This window comes from Parasteatoda tepidariorum, chromosome 10 (genome assembly GCF_982258835.1).
Source record: "Parasteatoda tepidariorum strain Cologne lab strain chromosome 10, Ptep-v5.0, whole genome shotgun sequence".
NCBI lineage: Eukaryota > Metazoa > Arthropoda > Arachnida > Araneae > Theridiidae > Parasteatoda > Parasteatoda tepidariorum.
In genome coordinates this window covers 90,842,308-90,861,734 of record NC_141764.1, presented here as the reverse complement: position 1 = coordinate 90,861,734, position 19,427 = coordinate 90,842,308, and the positions used below count along the sequence as shown (strand labels likewise).

Below are 19,427 nucleotides of genomic sequence, written 5' to 3'. Positions count from 1 at the left end.
TATTTATTCCTTTCATTCGTTTTTATATTTTATTTAATGAATTATATATGTATATTTTATATAGATTATATTATAGATATAATATACATGTATGAGTAAATAGTTTTTTAAATTATTACTTATGTTTAAGCGGTTTTTTCCTTCTTTTAAATCAAGATGTAAATCTTTTGACACTGGAGTATGAAAATAGTGCATTGCAGAAATATCTTATAAAAGTTTCGAAATGACTACCGGGAGTCATGGTGGGTCAAGGGACAGAGCACTCGCTTTCCAATGAGGTGGCTTGGGTTCGAATCCTAGCGATGGCTGGTCGATTCGAATTCCGCAACCTGCTTGTACGGATCACAGTGTTGACGTAAAATATCCTCCGTGCTAGAAGGATCATGGGTCAGAGTCCCCTTGCTGTCAGGCTAACAGTGAGAGGTTTTTGTGGTTTCCTCTCCATGAAACTATGAATGGAAAAGAATTAATACAATTATTACTCGACACGAATAAATTATATTATGAATCGAAATGAATGAATGAATTTGTTGAAATTATACTATATGTATACCTCACTCGCAAGAGCACACCTTTTATATAAAATGGTCATGTCCAATTTTTAACTATAGATAACCATTTCAATTGACCAATGAGAGGTTGTTCGTAAGAGAAATTAAAAGAGGTTCTAACATTAAAAAATAGCAACAAATACTGTTAAAGCCGTAGTTACAGCATATTTTTAGTATCAATGAGAAAAAGAAAAGTAAATTAAAATTTCGAAGTGATTCAGCTGAAATTTAAGAAATTTTGATTGGAAAAAAAGTCTTTAAAGTTAAAAGAATAATTGAATAAAAGTTAAAGCTTAAAAAAATTATAACAAAAAGTATTTCTTTTTAATTGAAATCTGTGCAACAAGAATATCTGTGTTTTGCTTTAACTACAAAAATCAAGGATAAAACTATAATAATCCGAAAAAAATCGGACATTTTGATCGTTAAAATATTATTTTATGAAAAAAAAATCACTATGTTAAAATGCACTTTTTTTTCTTTTGTAAATAATTAATGGGGAACTAGATGGAAATTATGTTCTTTTTTCTAACAAGAGTTTCTTGGGAAAAAAGAAAAAAACGAAGAGGAAAAAGCTACGGCAGTAACTCATCAAACATCGAACTAGTCATCGGGGACGAGATGGGGAAGGAATCACAATTGGATTTTAACTTAATAATCACCCCTTCTATAGTTGGTATTTAGAGATCTATTTAGTTCGGTCTAGGGCAAATACAGCGGGTTTTTTAGATCAGTTTTTGTACGTCCTTCGTGAAAATACGATTTTTTTTACACTTAAACAATCCAATCTATTAACTTTTTTCTTACACTTTAATAAACCAATCTATTACTTTTTTGAAAAAAAAAAAAAAAAAAAAAACGAACAAAAAAACAGCATAGAATTCAGAAGTATGTTAATGAAAAAGCACGAATGACTGTCTCCATTTGATGTCTCCATCGCAGGAATGAATATCCAAAGTATATGTCTCCAAAAATATGAGTTTTTCTTCTAGGAGACATTTATTCATGCATGCGAAATGAGTCAACTACGGTTATAAAATAAAATAAGAGTGTCTCATATTCGGTAAATTTAATCTACAACCTAGAAAGCTCACTGCGCAGAATATTTATCAGAAAGTTATAGCTCAAATTAATAGAAACAACTCAGTATGCGTAATTGTTATAAAATTGTTGCAAAATTTACCTATATGTTATGGAGAGAAATTTAAATTATCCACCCTATCCTCAATTGAAATTATGGCAATGAGACTATATATTAGCTGCCATCCAATATTGCAATAATATAAACATATGGTAAATAATAACTAAGATTGCTTTAGTCAATTCTGAGCTCGAAACAAATAAAATCTTTGGTAAATTTGAATTTAATTTTTTCAAAAATTCAAGTGCATTTTGAATTTTGTATATGAATAATGTTTTAATGCTGTGCTTTATGTCTAAAAATTAATGAAAAAAGGCAATAATTTCTTTAAAATTAATTTTTAGAATAAACGTTTTTTTTTTATACTTGATAAGCGATTGAGGCTAGGCGTTTAATGCCCTACAAGTGAATTACATTTAGGCCATTAGAGCAAATATGATATTAATTAAAAACTACTAAAAGTGTTTCGTTTGCTTTTAATGAGACTCTGCTCCTGAAGTAACAGAGAAACATCTAAAAGTTAAAATAGGTCATTGTTTGCTAGTTTGATTAAAACGTATGGAGATATGATTCGCTTTTTTGGAATGACGTTAATCTTCTAGATGATTTACGCTAATTCGTGGAATTGTATTTGTGGAGATAAAGATAGTATTGGAATAGATAAACTCTTGATATATTTCGCTGGTGATTTATTTGCAATTTACAACTATAATGTCATTTCAATTTGAATTCTGTTACGTTAATTTTACGTTTTGTCTGAGTTCGTATGAATTTAAGTGATTGCTTGTAAAAATAAAATTTACATGCTTGCTTTTTTAATTCGTTAATAAATTATAACAGTGTATTTTTTTCGTAATTTAAAAATTCTGCCCAATAACTTCCAAATTAAACTAACTAAAAATTCAGTTTTCGTCATTTTTAATTAATTACAGTTATTTGTTTACTATTTATTTATTTTTCAAGTGAAAAATACCTTTGAAAACAATATATAATATTTTGCATAAATTTTTATATCATATTCATATTTGTAATTAATAAGTATAATAATTGTACAATAATTATTAGTTAATTTATTGTGTATAATAATTTGAAAACACGACTGTCCCAAAGCTTTTTTTTAGAAAGTCTTATTATTATTATTATCATTAATAATAGGATGAGTCAGAGAAAGTCAAAATACAGAAAAATAGGCATACTCTCAAAATTTTTATTTGACACATTGGGTTGACAACATAAGAATCGAAAGAGTAAAAATAAGTTACTCAAACTCGCGGTAATGTTAAATAACGTCGTATATACACTTTTCTCTCTTATGGCGAAGCCCCCAACATTTATTCCAGAAACCTTGCATAACTTGTAAATGTCTCGAACGAATCTTATTTTTCTTAAATCCAGACATTAAACAAAGAGTTGGAAAAAAAGATTTCAAAAGTGTTACCGTATGTATAATTTTTTGCATCAAAAGTATGAGAACAAGACAAATATTACAACACAAAAATGCAAATAGTGATATAATATCACAGAGTTAGGAGATTTTCTGAGAGGATTAGTTTTCCTGGTATTAAATTTTAGCTACAACCTCGTTAATACCCACTGTTACATACAACTGCTTAACGAAAGAGATAAAATTGCCACACATCGTCTAACTAATTCGAAAATACTTTCGCGATCCTCAGCTGAAACTGTTATCGTCACTTTTTTTTTTCATGAGCTAAACCCAATAATTTATTCCAGAAACATCGCATATCCTATAAATGTCCTATTTTTTTTTAGTTCCAGATATTGAATAACAAGCAAAAGTAAGAAAAAGATTCCGAAAGTATTATATGTATAGTCCCTTGTTTAAAAAAATATATGAAGGAATTCAATGTAACAAAACAAAAATACAGAAAGCAGAAATACAAAAAATAAAAATTGAAAAGGGATAATCAGTGAATTTTTGAAACACAGTCTTAGAAGAATTTCTAGAAGGAATAGTTTCCCTTTTAACAACAACAGCGTGGATAATCATTGTCACATACACAAATGTACCCTCAATTACTGAAACAAAGTATAGAAAATTTTACTGCCTATTTCTTAGTATAAATACGTCTTTCTAACCTACATAAAAATTTATTAGCAAGAGAGATTAAATTACAATGCGACAAACTATTTCGAAAACACTTTCGCGATCCCTAGCTGTTATCTTACACTTTTCCCTCTTACGACTTAAACCCCATCTTTTATTCCAGAAACTTCGCATATCCTGTGAATGTTCGGTATTGGTCTAATTCTTTTTAGTTCCGGATATTGAATAGCAAATAAAAATAAGATAAAGATTCCAAAAGTATTACCATATGTATAGTCTTTTGTTAAAAAAAAATATATGCCGAAAATCAATGTAACAAAACAAAAATGCAACAGCAATAATAAATAAACTTTTAAAACACAGTGTTAGAAGAGTTTCTGAAAGGAATAATTTCCCTGGTTTTACCTTTTGACTACAACCGCGTTGATTGCTACATACATAAATGTATCCTCAATTACTCAAATAAAGTATGGAAAATATAAAAACTTATTTCCAAGTACAAATACATCTTTCTAAGCTGTATAAAAATTTATTAACGAGGGAGATTAAATTGCAATTTATCTGCAAACTATTTCGAAAACACTTTCGCGACCCTGAGCTCAAGCTGTTATCTACATTTTCCCCTCTTATGGCTTAAACCCCATCATTTATTCCAGAAACTTCGCATATCTTGGGAATATCCCGTATTGGTCTAATTTTTCTTAGTTCCGGATATTGAGCAGCAATTAAAAATATGAGAGAGACATCGAAAGTGTTGCCATTTGTCTAACCCTTTGTTGGAAAAAAAATATGTGAAAGAAATTAATGAAATAAAACGAAAATACAAACAGTAATAATGAACTAACTTCAAAAGCACAATGTAATCAGATTTTCTGGAAGGAATAGTTTCCCTGGTTTTACCTTTTGGCTACAACCACGTTGATATTCTTTGCTACATACGTAAATGCATTCTTACTTACTGTAATAAAGGAAAACTTTACAACTTATTTCCAAGCACAAATACATCTTTCTAACCAAGGTAAAAATTTATTAGCGAGAGCGAGAGACATTAAATTACAATGCATCGACAAACTATTTCAAAAACACTTTCATGATCCTAAGCTCAAACGGTTATCTACATTTTCCCCTCTTATGGCTTAAACCCCATCATTTACTCCAGAAACTTCGCAAATCTTGTGAATATCCCGTATTGGTCTTATTTTTCTAAGTTCCGAATATTGGGCAGCAATTAAAATTACGAGAAAGATTTCGAAAATGTTACCATACGTCCAATCCTTTGTTGAAAAAAAATATGTGAAAAAATTAATGAAATACGAAAATACAAACAGTAATTATGAAAAGTTTAAAAGCACAATGTAATCAGATTTTCAGGAAGGAATTAGTTTCCCTGTTTTGGCTATAACCACGTTGATATTCTTTGCTACATACGTAAATGCATTCTTACTTACTGTAATAAAGGAAAACTTTACAACTTATTTCCAAGCACAAATACATCCTTCTGAGCTACATAAAAATTTATTAACGAGAGAGATTAAATTGCAATGCATCGATAAACTATTTCGAAAACACTTTCGCGATCCTGAGCTCAAACGGTTATCTACACTTTTCCCCTCTTATGGCCTAAACCCCATCATTTATTTCAGAAACTTCGCCTATCCTGTAAAATGTCCCGTACTAGTCTTATTTTTCTCAGTTCCAGATATTGGACTAAACTGGTATAAAAGGGCGCACGCCGTGAGAGGAACAGGAGGAGGGGAGGGCGTGTTTTTGAAATGCAGAAGTGGTGGGCAGGCCTTCATTTCATCGATTCATATTGGCAGAGTTTCTTGTATCCATTGTTTGGTCCCTACTTTACACTCAAACTGTGCTGTAATTACTATTAAACAGTTGTCCGGTTTCCCCTACGATTATTGATTTCCATGCCCACCTCCCCCCTTCATATGGGAGAAATATGGGGTCGGAAAGGGCAGATTTTCTCTGTATGTACCAGCTGAATCAATAGCCCATTGATTTCGCTTCCATGTGAACACTTTGGTGTTATTTTTCATACTTTTTATGAATTGTCGACCCCATTGATTGTAGGAACAGATCTTTTAGTCACTTTAAATGAGAGCTACAATGCTTGTTGTGTTGAGAGTTTATCTAAACCTAAGTGTTTTGTCATCATATTTGAGGAAATACTGATTGTTTTATTAAACATGAGAACTTTATTGTTTTGTGCTAATTGATTAAGTGATTGATTAGCTTTAGATTCCTTTTATTTATTGTCTATGGTTAAGTTACCTGTTGTTAAGCATAATGTTAACTGTAAAATATTTTATTTTAAAGTTATTTTAAATGTTTAAATATTTTTTGCTGAAGGTATATTGAAAGTGGTTTAAATATATATAATAACCATAACTTATTTTAATTAATACAGATGTTTTAAAATAGTTCTAAAAAGAATGATTATTTTAGCGTATATTTAAAATTGGATACAGATGACTTCACAATTAAATTTATAAATTATTTTTATTAGTTGCATTATATAATTAATTGTGTATTTCTTAATATTCATATCTGATTACTATAGTATAGTATAGTACTTTTACAGTTTAAATAGTTAACCACTTATAGCTTTTTTGATAAATATCTTTTTATTTATTGAGTTATGCTAAGACTGTGGCTGTATTTTTATTTTTTCCTATTGATATATTTAATATGGTTATATTTAATATGGTTGCATGAATATTTAATATGGTTATATGATTATCACCACGGTGTTTTCGAAAAATATATTAAAATATTTTTTTAATATAACGTATTAAAACAATGTATTTAATTCCATGCTAATAAGTTACAGTAAAGCGAAAAGCTTTTTTCTTATTTTCCTTGCTCTTATAATGATAAAGAACAAAAACCCAGCAATTTATTATTACATTATATAATATGCGAAATTTAAAAACACAAATTATAAGATCTTTCTACGAACACCATAAGACTTTCGTTCAAAAATTTATTCTTAAAAAATGTATCGGATATGCCTACATGTCTCTAATACATTAGTAAAAGACTGAATGTTAGCGCCATATTAACATTTAAAATATGGTTTTATTTCGACATTTATTCCTGAAAAATATTGATGGAAATGTTAGCATGTTTCATCGAATGAAAAAAAGTAATAAATCAATTAAAATGTGAATTTTTTTTCCTTAAAGTTTCAGTTATCAAATAAGTTTAAGACTCATATTTAAAGTATTGTTTACTTCAATTTTTTCCAACATAACTTAACGACTGCATACACAGAATATTCCCAATAGACTATCCTTTATACATATTTTAAAAAGTATTGTTAAAAAATAAATAAAAAAAGTACGAACATTCGTGGGGTGTCACCAATTAATAATTCAGCATTTAAGAAATATTGATATCAAAATCTGGTATATCATTAGCTAGGATAACTGTATGACTAACTTTAAAACAAGAATTCGTATTCTGAATTCGAATTTCTGAATTTCGTAGAATCACTCATCAATTCAAATCGTTCTGCTTTCCCGTTTAGTCAATGATTCAGTGTTTTCGTATAATTACCTCTAAACTCTGCACTGAGAAATAAAGTATGGTCAAAACTACCAGAATGTAACAAAACTTATTGTGTTTCTGTCGATAAAGACACCAAAAATCACGGTAAATTTTACCGAAGTGCCTGGGTAATGATTTTGGCAAAATTTGCAGAAAATATGGTTTTATAGTACGTGATAAAATTTGATACACGTGTTAAAACTTGATAATTTTATGATGATACTTTGGAGCATGGCATAAAAGTTATTTATTCAGTTCAATTTACTTTTCAATTTCGTATTTTTTTGCTGAATGTATGGTCATAATAACTATAAGTTTGAAAACCATTATTTTTGGTTAATCGTTACTATACATGAGAGGAAAAATCACCAAATGAATGGTTTAAATACCGCATATTTTGTTTTTTGTTACCAGAATTATGTTTTTTTATTGTTTTTTACCAGATATGTCATTACTAAGCAGTACTGTAATTTCGCCAAAACTTTTTCCTTCATGTAATCTTGATATTTTTTCATTCCGATTTCCGAATCTGTTATTCGATAGATTTTGATAACGTTGTTGTATCATCCACCTTTAAATATTAGTTCGAAGCGCATACAATTTTTCTTCTTCCTTTTTTGACAAAGATTCTAAAAATACATGTTAAGGGCAATCATTACTGAACACTCTGCATATTGCAACTTCGAAAAAGATTAGAATTTCGGTCACAAGTATAAATCAATATCCTTACACTTAAATACTTCTTTTCACGAAAATACTGAACATGATTAGCTTTTTTGTCATTAAATACTTCTTTGTTTAAAACTCGAAATAAATTCATTTTCTCAACAGAAAATTTTCCAATTTTTCGTTTAAAACTTCAGAAAATAATTTTAGAAAAATCTACGCAAACGTAATTTCTATCTCAGAACAATGTAATTATACATCGGTATCTTCCCATAAGTTAAATTAAAGATAATTCTATTCTGAAATCAATTCTCGCTTCAGAAACACCCTCCTTTCTCCAACCCTGGGGGCAGAAAGCGAATCATAACCAAAATTCATATTCCTGGCACTGCCTGGCAACTTTGGAGGAAAACTTCAATTTAAATTACCGCAATCCGTAGTTTTCCTAGATCATAACTGCAAACGATAATTGTGCGTTCGTAACGCTACTATTCCTCACACCCCACCAATATCCTCATTCCTTCCTATTTAACATGCGAAAGCGGAATTTTGGAAAGATTGGGGTGGTGCGATCATCGCTTTCAATCACGTATTGGTTACAGAAATTAGGTTTGTGAGTTTGAAACTTCCATCAAATATCTACGTGACGCCAATGTGTGGTGATATGTTAACGATAATGGAGCTCGTGTAGGCGATACCTCGTCGTTTTGGCTCGTTATGCAATCGATAGCTTCTTCGGATAGAGTTTCATAATTTTTCTTGTTTGAGAAATTTTGTCAGTGACTGATTACGGAGTTGTTCATCTCACAGAAATTTTAAGCTTGACTGAACAAGTTTTAATTGGAGTTATTTCTGAGAAGGGAAACTCAAGAATGAAGAAATTCCATTCTATAGAATTTAACATAAAGAGTTAATTTTATGATTCGATCAATATTCAGGCTCCACACTGGTTAAAAGTTGTTTCGTTTCGTTTATCTGCGAAATTTGTAGCTTTAATGTTTTCACTTTTAAAATTTGCATCGTAATCTTATTTTCAAAAAGTATTTTGGCCTTAAATTTGGCAATTTTTTGGCAGAATTTTCGAAAACTGGACTGTGTGGTTACTACTTTTTATCACATTTGTATGTTCTTAAGTTTGATTACTTAATTTTCTATAAAAATAATTTTAATGAAACGGGAAAATTCCTGTACTGAGAGAAAAAAAGTATGATTAAAACTACTAGAATGTTCGTTAAAAACTATTACTAATTTTTAACGATGCGTTTTGGTAAAGATTTTGGTAAAATTAACAATAAAATACAGTTTTATAATATGTGATGAAATTTGTTGCTGTTGTATTTAATTTACGTCGCACTAGAGCTGCACAATGGGCTATTGGCGACGGTCAGGGAAACATCCCTGAGGATGATCCGAAGACATACCATCACAATTTTGATCCTCTGCAGAGGGGATGGCACCCCCGCGTGATTAAATTTGGATAATGTACAAAAATTTGGTAATTTTTCCCTGATACCTTAGAGCGTGGCATAAAAACCTTTTCTTTTCCTGATAAATTTATTTTTCAGTTTTGTTTATTTCTTGCAAAATGTATGGTAATAAGAATTATAATTTTGAAAACCAGAATTTTCAGTTAACCGCTATCATATGAACGGAAAAATCATCACGTGTATGGTTTAAATATCGTACATTTTGACTTTTATTACCAGAATTAATGTTTATTACTATTATTATTATTAGGAATGTCATTGCCATACAGTACGGTATTTTCACCAGAATTTTTTCCTCGTATGGAGACTTAAATGCTTAACATAATGTTTAACTTTATGCTTGTAATGATTTTTACACAAGTCAATATTTGATGTTCTGCATTTATTAGTTAAACTTTGAGTTGTAATGTTAAGAATTTATATGATTGTGATCTTACTTTCGGAAGATAGTCTTAGTTTAAATCTCTAGATAGTCTTAGCATACTCTTTTTTTATTTAAAAAATCTTGTGTGAACTATTTAATTTTCTTGAGAATTAACAGCCACACATTAAGTACATAATTTTGCATTTTTATCAATGCACACACCATACAGAAATTTATATGTTTTGTAAGTTTAATTTTGTGTAACGATATTTTAATTTTTCTCCAATTTATTTCGGTGCAATTTCACCCTAAGAAAAGATTTGATCTTAAATTTATCAATATGAATTCTTTTTAAAGTTTTTTGTTGGAATAATTTTGAAATTTGACTGCTTAGTTTTTGTAATTGAAATTTGTCTGCTTTGAAGGTTCTTCGCTATATATCTTTTTACAATTAAAATAGAGTGAAATTACTTTGTCATGATTGAAAGAATGAAAGTTCTACCATACGAAAAATTGGAGAAATTGTGCATTATTATCAACTAGTGATTCTAACTTTAATCATTTTAAAAGCATTAGTTGGGCTGAAAGTTAAAATAACTACAACCGGAGTTAAAAGAGTCAAAATGCACACTATTAGAGATAGAACAACAAAGAATGCAAATGAAACAGAAAAAAAAAATTTAACTGCTAATTTTGCGTCAGTCGGCAAAATTTTCAAATTTATAAATAATTTCATATATAATTTTCTTATTTTCAAAAGATTGCTAGGTAAAATTGATTGTTTACGTTTGAGTAAATAGTGGAAAAAATACAATATAATATAATATTTAACGGGATAAAGTCCTTCTTTCTAAGTCACGTGCTCTTTTAAAAATCTTTCTAAAAATGTATCGGCACTCAGGATAGTGATACTTTTTACCGTAAAATCCATTTTTACCGGAACATATTACGGAACAAAAAATTTGATATACCGTCAATTTTTTCAGTAGTAATTACCACAAAATCACTGAATCAATCTGATTAAATAAATTTAGCTGTAAAAATTACGGTATTACAAATTATGGTAAAATTGGATTTTACGTAAAAGGAACTAGCCGGTAAAGTGTCGGTACTTAATACCGTAATTTGATCTGAAATTTTTTAGAGTGCATACTGAAGTCATCCAATTTTGTAGCCTGAATAAAATATTAAGTCGAATAATATTTTAATGCCAAGCTGCTAATCATATTTCTGTGTCAAATTGTTAGCTGGTTTTTTGTTTCAGTACAAAGCCAATTCCACAGTAACTTCGACAGTACAAATAAGTACAATGCATAAATTGGACGTTTCTGTGCATAAAAAAAGCCTCACAATAATTAATAATTTGTTTCGTTATCACGTTCACAATAACTACAACCCAATTATATTTATTATATCTTCGCTTAAAATTAATATTTGATTTCAATTCATATGCTTATCGATTAAAATAAAGCATATTGTGAACTATAAAAAAAGCGGAATAAAAATAAAGCACTGCATGAACTCACTATTGATCAGCATTATTAGTTAATAGTTATATATTCTTTCGCATATTGAAAAAAAAATTGGATGTAAGTTGCATTGTCTAATTTTTTATACCCGATTTATGCTAAGATCATCGAATTTTATGTCAAATTGCTAACCGTTTTCTCTTTTCTATTCAGAATCCGAATTTACAAAAGAATAAGGTATACATACTACGTTTAGGACACTTAAACTATGCTATAATTCGACAAACTGAAAACTTCGCTTTGATAAATAAATACAATGCATAAATTATACGTTTATGTACATAAAAGAGTATTTCAAAGAGCAACACTTGTGCTGCTATCACGTTCTCAGTAACTACAACCCAATTATATTTATTATATCTTTACTTAAAATGAATAGTATTTGATTTCTATTCATATGATTATCGATTAAAATAAAACATATCGTGAACTATGGAAAACGGGGAATGAAAAGACAGCAAATAAACACACCATTGATTAACATTATTTTTGATAGTTATACATTCTTTTCGATATTTGAAATCATCAATTTCAATACAATAGAGAAAGTAAAAAAAAAATAGTCTATTCATTTTTTGTTTAGGATTCTTTTCTATGTATTTGTAACGTAAATACAAAATCGGACCAACACAATGAGAAATAGTTTGTAAATTAGAGGGTTATCAGCGAGGGTATTGTATTGAAGTCGTTCTTGTTTAGAGTTTTCTATCACGAATGTAGATTGTAGCGTTTCGATAAATCGAGTTCTTTTGATGCATTTGCTATAATGCACCTTTCATGCATTTTTAAATAAAAATAACAATGAATAAAAGTGTTGTTTTATGTCGAAAAGCAATACCTTTGTTTATAAGTCATTTTGCACGAGCTTTCTATATCACATAGTTTAACTTCCAATGTTTAGGATTAATAAATAAAATTTATAAATATTTTCGTACGTATACTTCGCAGTGAGTTTCTGCGGAATCTTCTAACAACTATGTTTTACACTGACTTGTGTGTTTTGTAAAAGTTAATTATTTTTATTTTTATGATAAAGGTACCTCATGTATCTAGTATCGTAGGTTTTTAAGGTATAGATAGCATATGCATTGTGCAAAGGCAGAACGAAAAAATAAACTTAATAATTAGCTGGTAATACCAATATTTAGGGACATAGAAATAATGCAAGAATTGAAAAATTTACATGCAAAGCAAATTAACGTGCTTAGCAAATTTGCTAACAGCAAATTAGCAAATTAACACTTATAAGCATAGTTTTGGTGCAAAAATTAAAGCAAAGTTTGGAGGTTTATATCCATTTTAATACCTATATTCAGACTCAACAGACATCAAGATTGCTACTGTTCGTTTATGTCTAAAAACTATCAGTTAAGTTAGTTTCAGATTGTGACAGTAATTCATATTTCAGTTGAATGAAATCTGTTATTTTTTCAAATATTATTTCAGTAGATTTCAATGCAAAAAGCATTTCTTTACGCAAAAAGCATTTCCATACTAATTTTAAAGAGATTATAAAACCTTGGAGTCCTTTTCAAGAACCCTGTACAGAGAAAGAAATTCTGATCAAAATACCGTACTGTATTTTGCTGATATTTCTGGTAAAATATATATATATAATTCCAGCATTAAAAACCAAAATCTGCAGGATATAAACCGTTCACTTCGCACTTTTTTCATTCATATAGTAACGGTTAAATGAAAATTCTAGTTTTCAAAATTATAGTCTTTATTATTACACATTTAGCAAAAAAAAAAAAGCTAAAAAGTGTAACCGGATAAAAGTGTAACCGGACCAAAATACTTACTAAAGCATTTTGGTAAAAATTTCCAAACTTTTTGGTGCTTCCATTGAGTCAGAAACATGGTAAATTTTACCATATTTTGTTAAGTTTTAACCATGCTTTTTTACTGGGTGCATTTTTTAAGGTATAATATTTATATAGTAATTTTATTTTATCCATTTTGTTCTGGTTTCGATTAATTTTTCTACAATTACTGTGTGCAACAATTATTCATAGTGTGAAAAATTATGTCATTTCAAAAATCATTTCATTTTAACTGTAATTTTGCGTATTAGTAAAATATTTCTAAAATAATTTTTCTTTTAGCAGACTTTTGCAACAGCAAATGCAGCAGCAACAGCTGTCTCATCACCACAATTCAGGAGGGGCATCTCAGCGAGGGTCCCATGGCACCCACCATGTGGGATCACAGGGGGTCCACAACGGAGGGGGCCCTCTTCACCATAGACTATCCTCTTCATCTTCGGATCACCACAGAGGGGGTCCTGGTGAGACGACAGACGATGGAGAAAATACAAACGGTAGTTTTGGATCTTTCGATGGGGCCAGTTCTCCCGGATCGCCTCGTTGTCTGAGTCCGGCACCCGTATCTACGACTTCAGAATCTAGCCGGACGCCCTCACCCAGGCACCATCATCATACGCCTGGCAGCTTACATCCTCCTGAGCAAAGACAAAGCCTGAATCTAAGCCAACACCACCACAGGCATGATCCTCTGGCCTCAATTCTTCATAGAGAACGTATTTCACATGCTTGAGAATGATACAGTTGGACTTGAGCCAAACTTAACATTTTGTTGATGTGAAAGTTTGCTTTTTGATGAAATTCGTATGTGCAATTTGTAATTATAGATGTAACATTTATGAGTTTTATTAAGTTTTTTTCTTCTTTTGCGTGACACTTATGAAGAGTCAAAACGATGAGGAGAGTTGTTCGATTTTCTAAATCTTGGTGCTTCAGCATTGCATGTTCTTTTAAAAAATGAAACCCCAGTTGCAATAAGTGAGAAAGAACTAATTTATGTTTGTGCTTATGTTTTATTAAAGCTATTTGTTGAATAGATATAGTATTAGACATCTTGTTGTTTGTTTTGTTTAAAGTTACTTTCTAAATTGATTACGTCATTAACGGCAATCAGCAGCAAGTTTTATGTAACTCTAAGAAAACTTTTAAATACAATAAACGTATCTGATTCTTCAACAGTTTTTGTAGTTCTTAAATGACTATAAAAATACTACTTCTTACCTTTAAATTTATATAGTTTATCCACTTTCAACCTTTGTTATTTTTGAAAAAATACATTAATTTTAGTATTATTTCAACATTCAACAGCCTTAAAAAAATTCTATGTTAATGTCTCGTTCTATTGGCTTGTATTTTTCTTCTTCTTTTTATTGAGAACTCTTATCTGTAACAAGTGATCTGAAGATTTCACATAGAACTATTATCATAAATAAAGTATTTAGTTTTTCCTTTTAGCATTGAGCCATGCACTTGTTCTAAAAGAGTACCAATGTTTCTTAGCTATACTTATTCATTATCAGTATCAACTAAGTAAGTCCTAATTTAGAGTAAGCTTTACGAATATTGAAATACCCTTTTCATAAATATTTTCAAAAGCATTATAAATTAGTCATTATTTCAGAAAATGAGTTGCATTTTCTTTTAAGTTCTTAGTGAAGAAGATTGCTCTCTTATTTTAATTATTTGGAAAAGTCATCGTTTGTAACTAATTTTTTTTCAATATAAAAGCACACGAATGCAATGAACGATATATCTTAGCAATGTTTCAATAGTTAATTTTATTTCTAATTATATTTTTTGATTTAAGAGTAATTACTCTAAACATTAAATTTATAAAGTAGCAGGAAAATAATGGCAGTTTATATCTGTCAGATATTTTAAACTATAGCTTTCCCTTTTTTATTTTTTATTTTATTTTATTTTTTTTGAAAATCTTATTTCACGGAACTTATTCGAGGAGTTTTTGAGAAAGTTTTCTGTGAATAATCCAGTAAAATTTAATAAAATTGTAAAGTGTTTACGGAAAATTATTATTATTATTATTATTATTTTGTGATTTTTATAGTTGAACTCGCTTATAATGAGCTCGAAGGCCCCACCAATATCAACTCGAACAAAATTAAAAACTCTCGACTGCAAAATTACACTACATGGACTACAAAATTAAAATATCATCATAAAAATTTTAGTGCAAGCCAAAAAATAGTTTGTAAGAAGGTTATAAAACAATAGCTTTTCTGAGTCTCTGCTCATTTTTTTCTTCCTTTTTTGTTTTAAATTTGAAGCAATCTTTTATTTTCAAACTTATAAAAATAAAGTTTTTCCGTTCAGAAAATATTCATCCATTTTTTTCAAGAAATATTCATTCCTACATCCCAAGAACATCATGCAATGTAGAAAGAAATATATTTTTAAATTAAAAATTATAGTTCTTATTACCAAACATTTAGTAATAAATACAGAGCTGAAAAGTAAATTAAGCGGAATAAATAGTTTTTTCAGGAATAAATCTTTATCATTATATCATAGTCTAAGATATAATGATAAAATTATTAATTTTTACCGCAATTACTACCAACCAGTATGGTAATAAAATCATATTTTATTTTTGCTTTTACCAAAATCATTACCAAATTGCTTCGGTGAAAATGACCGAGCTTTTTGGTGTGCCCATAGAGCCAGAAAGACGGTAAATTTTACCATATATTGGTAGTTTTGACTACGCTTTTTTTCCCAGTGCATGTAGTAATCGGTTGTAAAGATAGAAAGTTAGTTTTCAACTAAATATTAAGACGTTATTTGATGCAAAAATACATTATCAACTCTTTGTTGCACTCTAAAATTGATTTTTTTAAATGCAGTTAAAATATAACTTAATTTTTTTTTCTACTGTGCTCATCACTTTAATCACTAGTGGTACTCTACATAATTTAATTTTCTTATTTTTGTTATTAAAAATGAGCAGTAATGATTTATTATTTTTCTATTAAGAGATGTTATTTTTCCTTATTTTCTAAAAACTGATGATGATGATTGATAGAATTTTCAACAATTACCCCTGTCATGGTCTTACTCGAAATATTCATATTCGTGAAGCCCTTTTTCATGATTAAAATCTAAGTTTTAACAATTTTACCCCTCACCCAAAAGTTATGAGATGCTGTGTTTTTTCATCTTAATAAAATTGAATGTATATGAAATAATTGTAAATGTATACCTGTTTCTGTCTTTGTTATGTACATACAAATTTCTTAGTTTATATTAAAATAAGAGTTTCTCTCTTGTCAAATAAATAACGACAATAAAGATTTTTTAAATACTCTTTCCGTTATTTTTTCATGTTAAATAACACAATCTCTATTCCTTTTAGATATATCATCAGGTAAATCATTCGGCAATATCTTAAGAAAATGGTACATCGCTTTAAAAGTGAAAGAAAAAAGTGAAATACGAAAAAATGAAATAAAAATATTAGAGATTGCGATTTTTAGGTGAATTAAAAATGATAAAGAAAATCTTTTTATGTCAAAACGTCAGATTTAAAAAAAAAAAAAAAAAAAAAAAAAAAAACAGGATGTATTATTTTTGAAAAAGTGGAAGGGATTATTCGGTGGTGACAGAAGTGATGCGTCCTACGTTTTTTGCCTTTAGTCAAACAAAAGAAAATTTCTTTTACATTTAGTTTACTTTAAAGTATAGTTTCTAAATGATGTTTTAAATATCGTCAATTCTTCGAGGAAATGAGTAAATGAATTTCGTCAAAATTAAAGAAATATTTCATCAATCGATTTTTTCAACAAAAATAAATAAATAGAAAAATAAATAAATAGAGAAATAAAAAAAATCGTGTTGCCTTAAATATTTAACTTTTCTAATCGCTTTATCTCGGGCACCATATAGGTAGAACGATGTTGCCCTAACAACACAAGAAAGACAGATGGAACAGAGATAAAAATTGCACAGATGTGCAAAACGGGATTCAATCACGGGATTTTCTTGGTACGAAGTCAACTCCTCGACCACCAAAACTGTCTAGTCGGTTTACTTCTGCACTTTATTTTCGATCGTCTAGTCTTCATTCTAGTTTCGTTATTCTAGTTAATAATCTACCAAAAGTGTCCAGACGGCTTACTTCGTCGCTTTATTTTCGATAGTCTTCCTTCTAGCTTTGTCATTCTAGTCAATAATCTAACAAAAGTGTTCAGTCGGCTTACTTCGTCACTTTATTTTCGATAGTCTGTCTGCATTTTAGCTTCGTCATTCTAGTCAATAATCTACTAAAACTGTCCAGTCGGCTTACTTCGTCACTTTATTTTCGATAGTCTTCATTCTAGCTTCGTCATTTTAATCAATAATCTACCAAAACTGTCCAGTCGGCTTACTTCGTCGCTTTATTTTCGATAGTCTTCATTCTAACTTCGTCATTCTAATTGCTGAAGAGTCAAAAGTGAGAGTTTTATTTCTGAGAGTGCACTCCTTCAACTGAAGATACTTCAGACCCATGAAGTTTAGTAGCGAATTTTCGAAATACGATTTGACTAGAATTAATCGTACCCCAAGCATTTCTAATGAACTCAAGTTTAAAAACAACACATTTTTTAGTTACAAGACAGAAATAATTGAACTAAGATATTTTTAGAAACCAAGCTGACAAAGTATTGAATATTGGTAAAATTCGTTTTGTCCATCTATCTTTTATGTTAACAAATAGTTGAACTTACATCACAAGTATGAAAAGATTTATGTTTAATGAATAAACTAAACTGACTTTACAAACATTTTTCCATAACTAGGTTGTCATTAATCAAGGTTTATGACTTGTTTCTTTTTGTAGCTTATTAGCATTGCATAATACCTGTAGTAAAAAGTAAAATAGTAGAAATATTACATTGAATAAAACAAAAATTTACAATTATCGTGGTTGGCTAAATGTACTGTTTAGTGATACAAGCTCCATACTTGTGCTACTGAACAGTATATTTAATGATAAAAGTGCTAAATACAAACTTTATTACGTACTCCATGAAACAAAATAAAAAAGTGATATTATACTATATCTGATGCATCGATCTTATGTGACTTTATTTAGCTAAAGAGAGTAAACCCTAAAGGTAAAAGTTATTATGTAATTTGTAACATTTTACAATTCGAATTTAATAAATCGTTATATCTTATATTACCGTATATTTTTATATTAAATGTCTACTTATATTTAGAATGAAAGTCATAATATAAAATATGAAGCAACATTCACATTTCCTCATAGCATTTACACAAGAGTAAATTTTATTTATAATGCAAGTCCGAAATTTTACTTATCTTACAAGAAAAATTTATCATGTATTCCAACAGTGCGAAACTTAAATGATCACAACATAAGACAATATTAAAAAAATTATTCTTTTAGGGGAAAGTTGCTATCAATATACCGGTAATAAAAAGAGAAATAAAAAATCATGCAAAAAACAATTAAAAACTACAATTCCCAACGAAACTTGTGCAATGCAGCCGAAATTCCACAAGAAAATTGAAACCAAAAGAAAATTTAAAAAAAAATGAAAACAACGAAAATTATGAAAAATATAATAATGACAACCGACGTCGTCAGGGGGTACCAGCCCCGGAAGTCATACAAATACAAAACCTTTTCTATCGAGAGAGCACGACAAATTTCTAAGATTTGCTCTTTGCACCTCAAAGGTTTTACAAGAAGTTCAGGAAGAGAGAATACAAAAACAAAATACAAAATTAAAATACATAAACTAATACAAAAGGAAAAATATTTTTCAAACGACCTACTTAAAAATATTCCTTTGCTAAAACAAAAGCACACTACACACTGAAAATCCTTAACCATAATTGAGAGTTTGGTTAAGTTCAGTGCTCTCTCAATAGAAAAGGTTTTGTATTTTTATGATTTCCGGGGCTGGTACCCCCTGATGACGTCGGTTGTCATTATTATATTTTTCATTATTTTCATTGTTTTCATTTTTAAATTTTCTATCAATATACCGGCTCCTTCGTTGTGCCACCTTCATTCGAAATCAGGCACTCCCTGCGATGAAATCATCATCGAGACCATAAGTTAATAGAAACGAATTTAAATGTTCAAAAAACTCTCCTGCACAAGAAATTACGAATTTTGGGTACTTTTCGATTAGCAGATTGTAAGCGAAAGTCGCCGAAAAATGTAGACTTCCGACAATATACATATTTTTTAAAATTTTTTACAAT

The 19,427-nt window shown here is 29.2% G+C and overlaps 1 protein-coding gene across 2 annotated transcripts in view; it reads left to right on the top strand.

Moving 5' to 3' along the window:
* The window catches only part of LOC107450741 (homeobox protein SIX6-like), a 28,523-nt gene extending 14,178 nt beyond the window's left edge, over window positions 1-14,345 (top strand). The window contains exon 2 of one of the 2 annotated variants that reach the window (XM_016066623.4): window positions 13,479-14,345. In XM_016066623.4, the coding sequence (XP_015922109.1) occupies window positions 13,479-13,926 (448 nt within the window). In that variant the 3' untranslated portion in view covers window positions 13,927-14,345. 2 annotated transcript variants of the gene reach the window in all.
* Window positions 14,346-19,427: the final 5,082 nt, after the last annotated feature.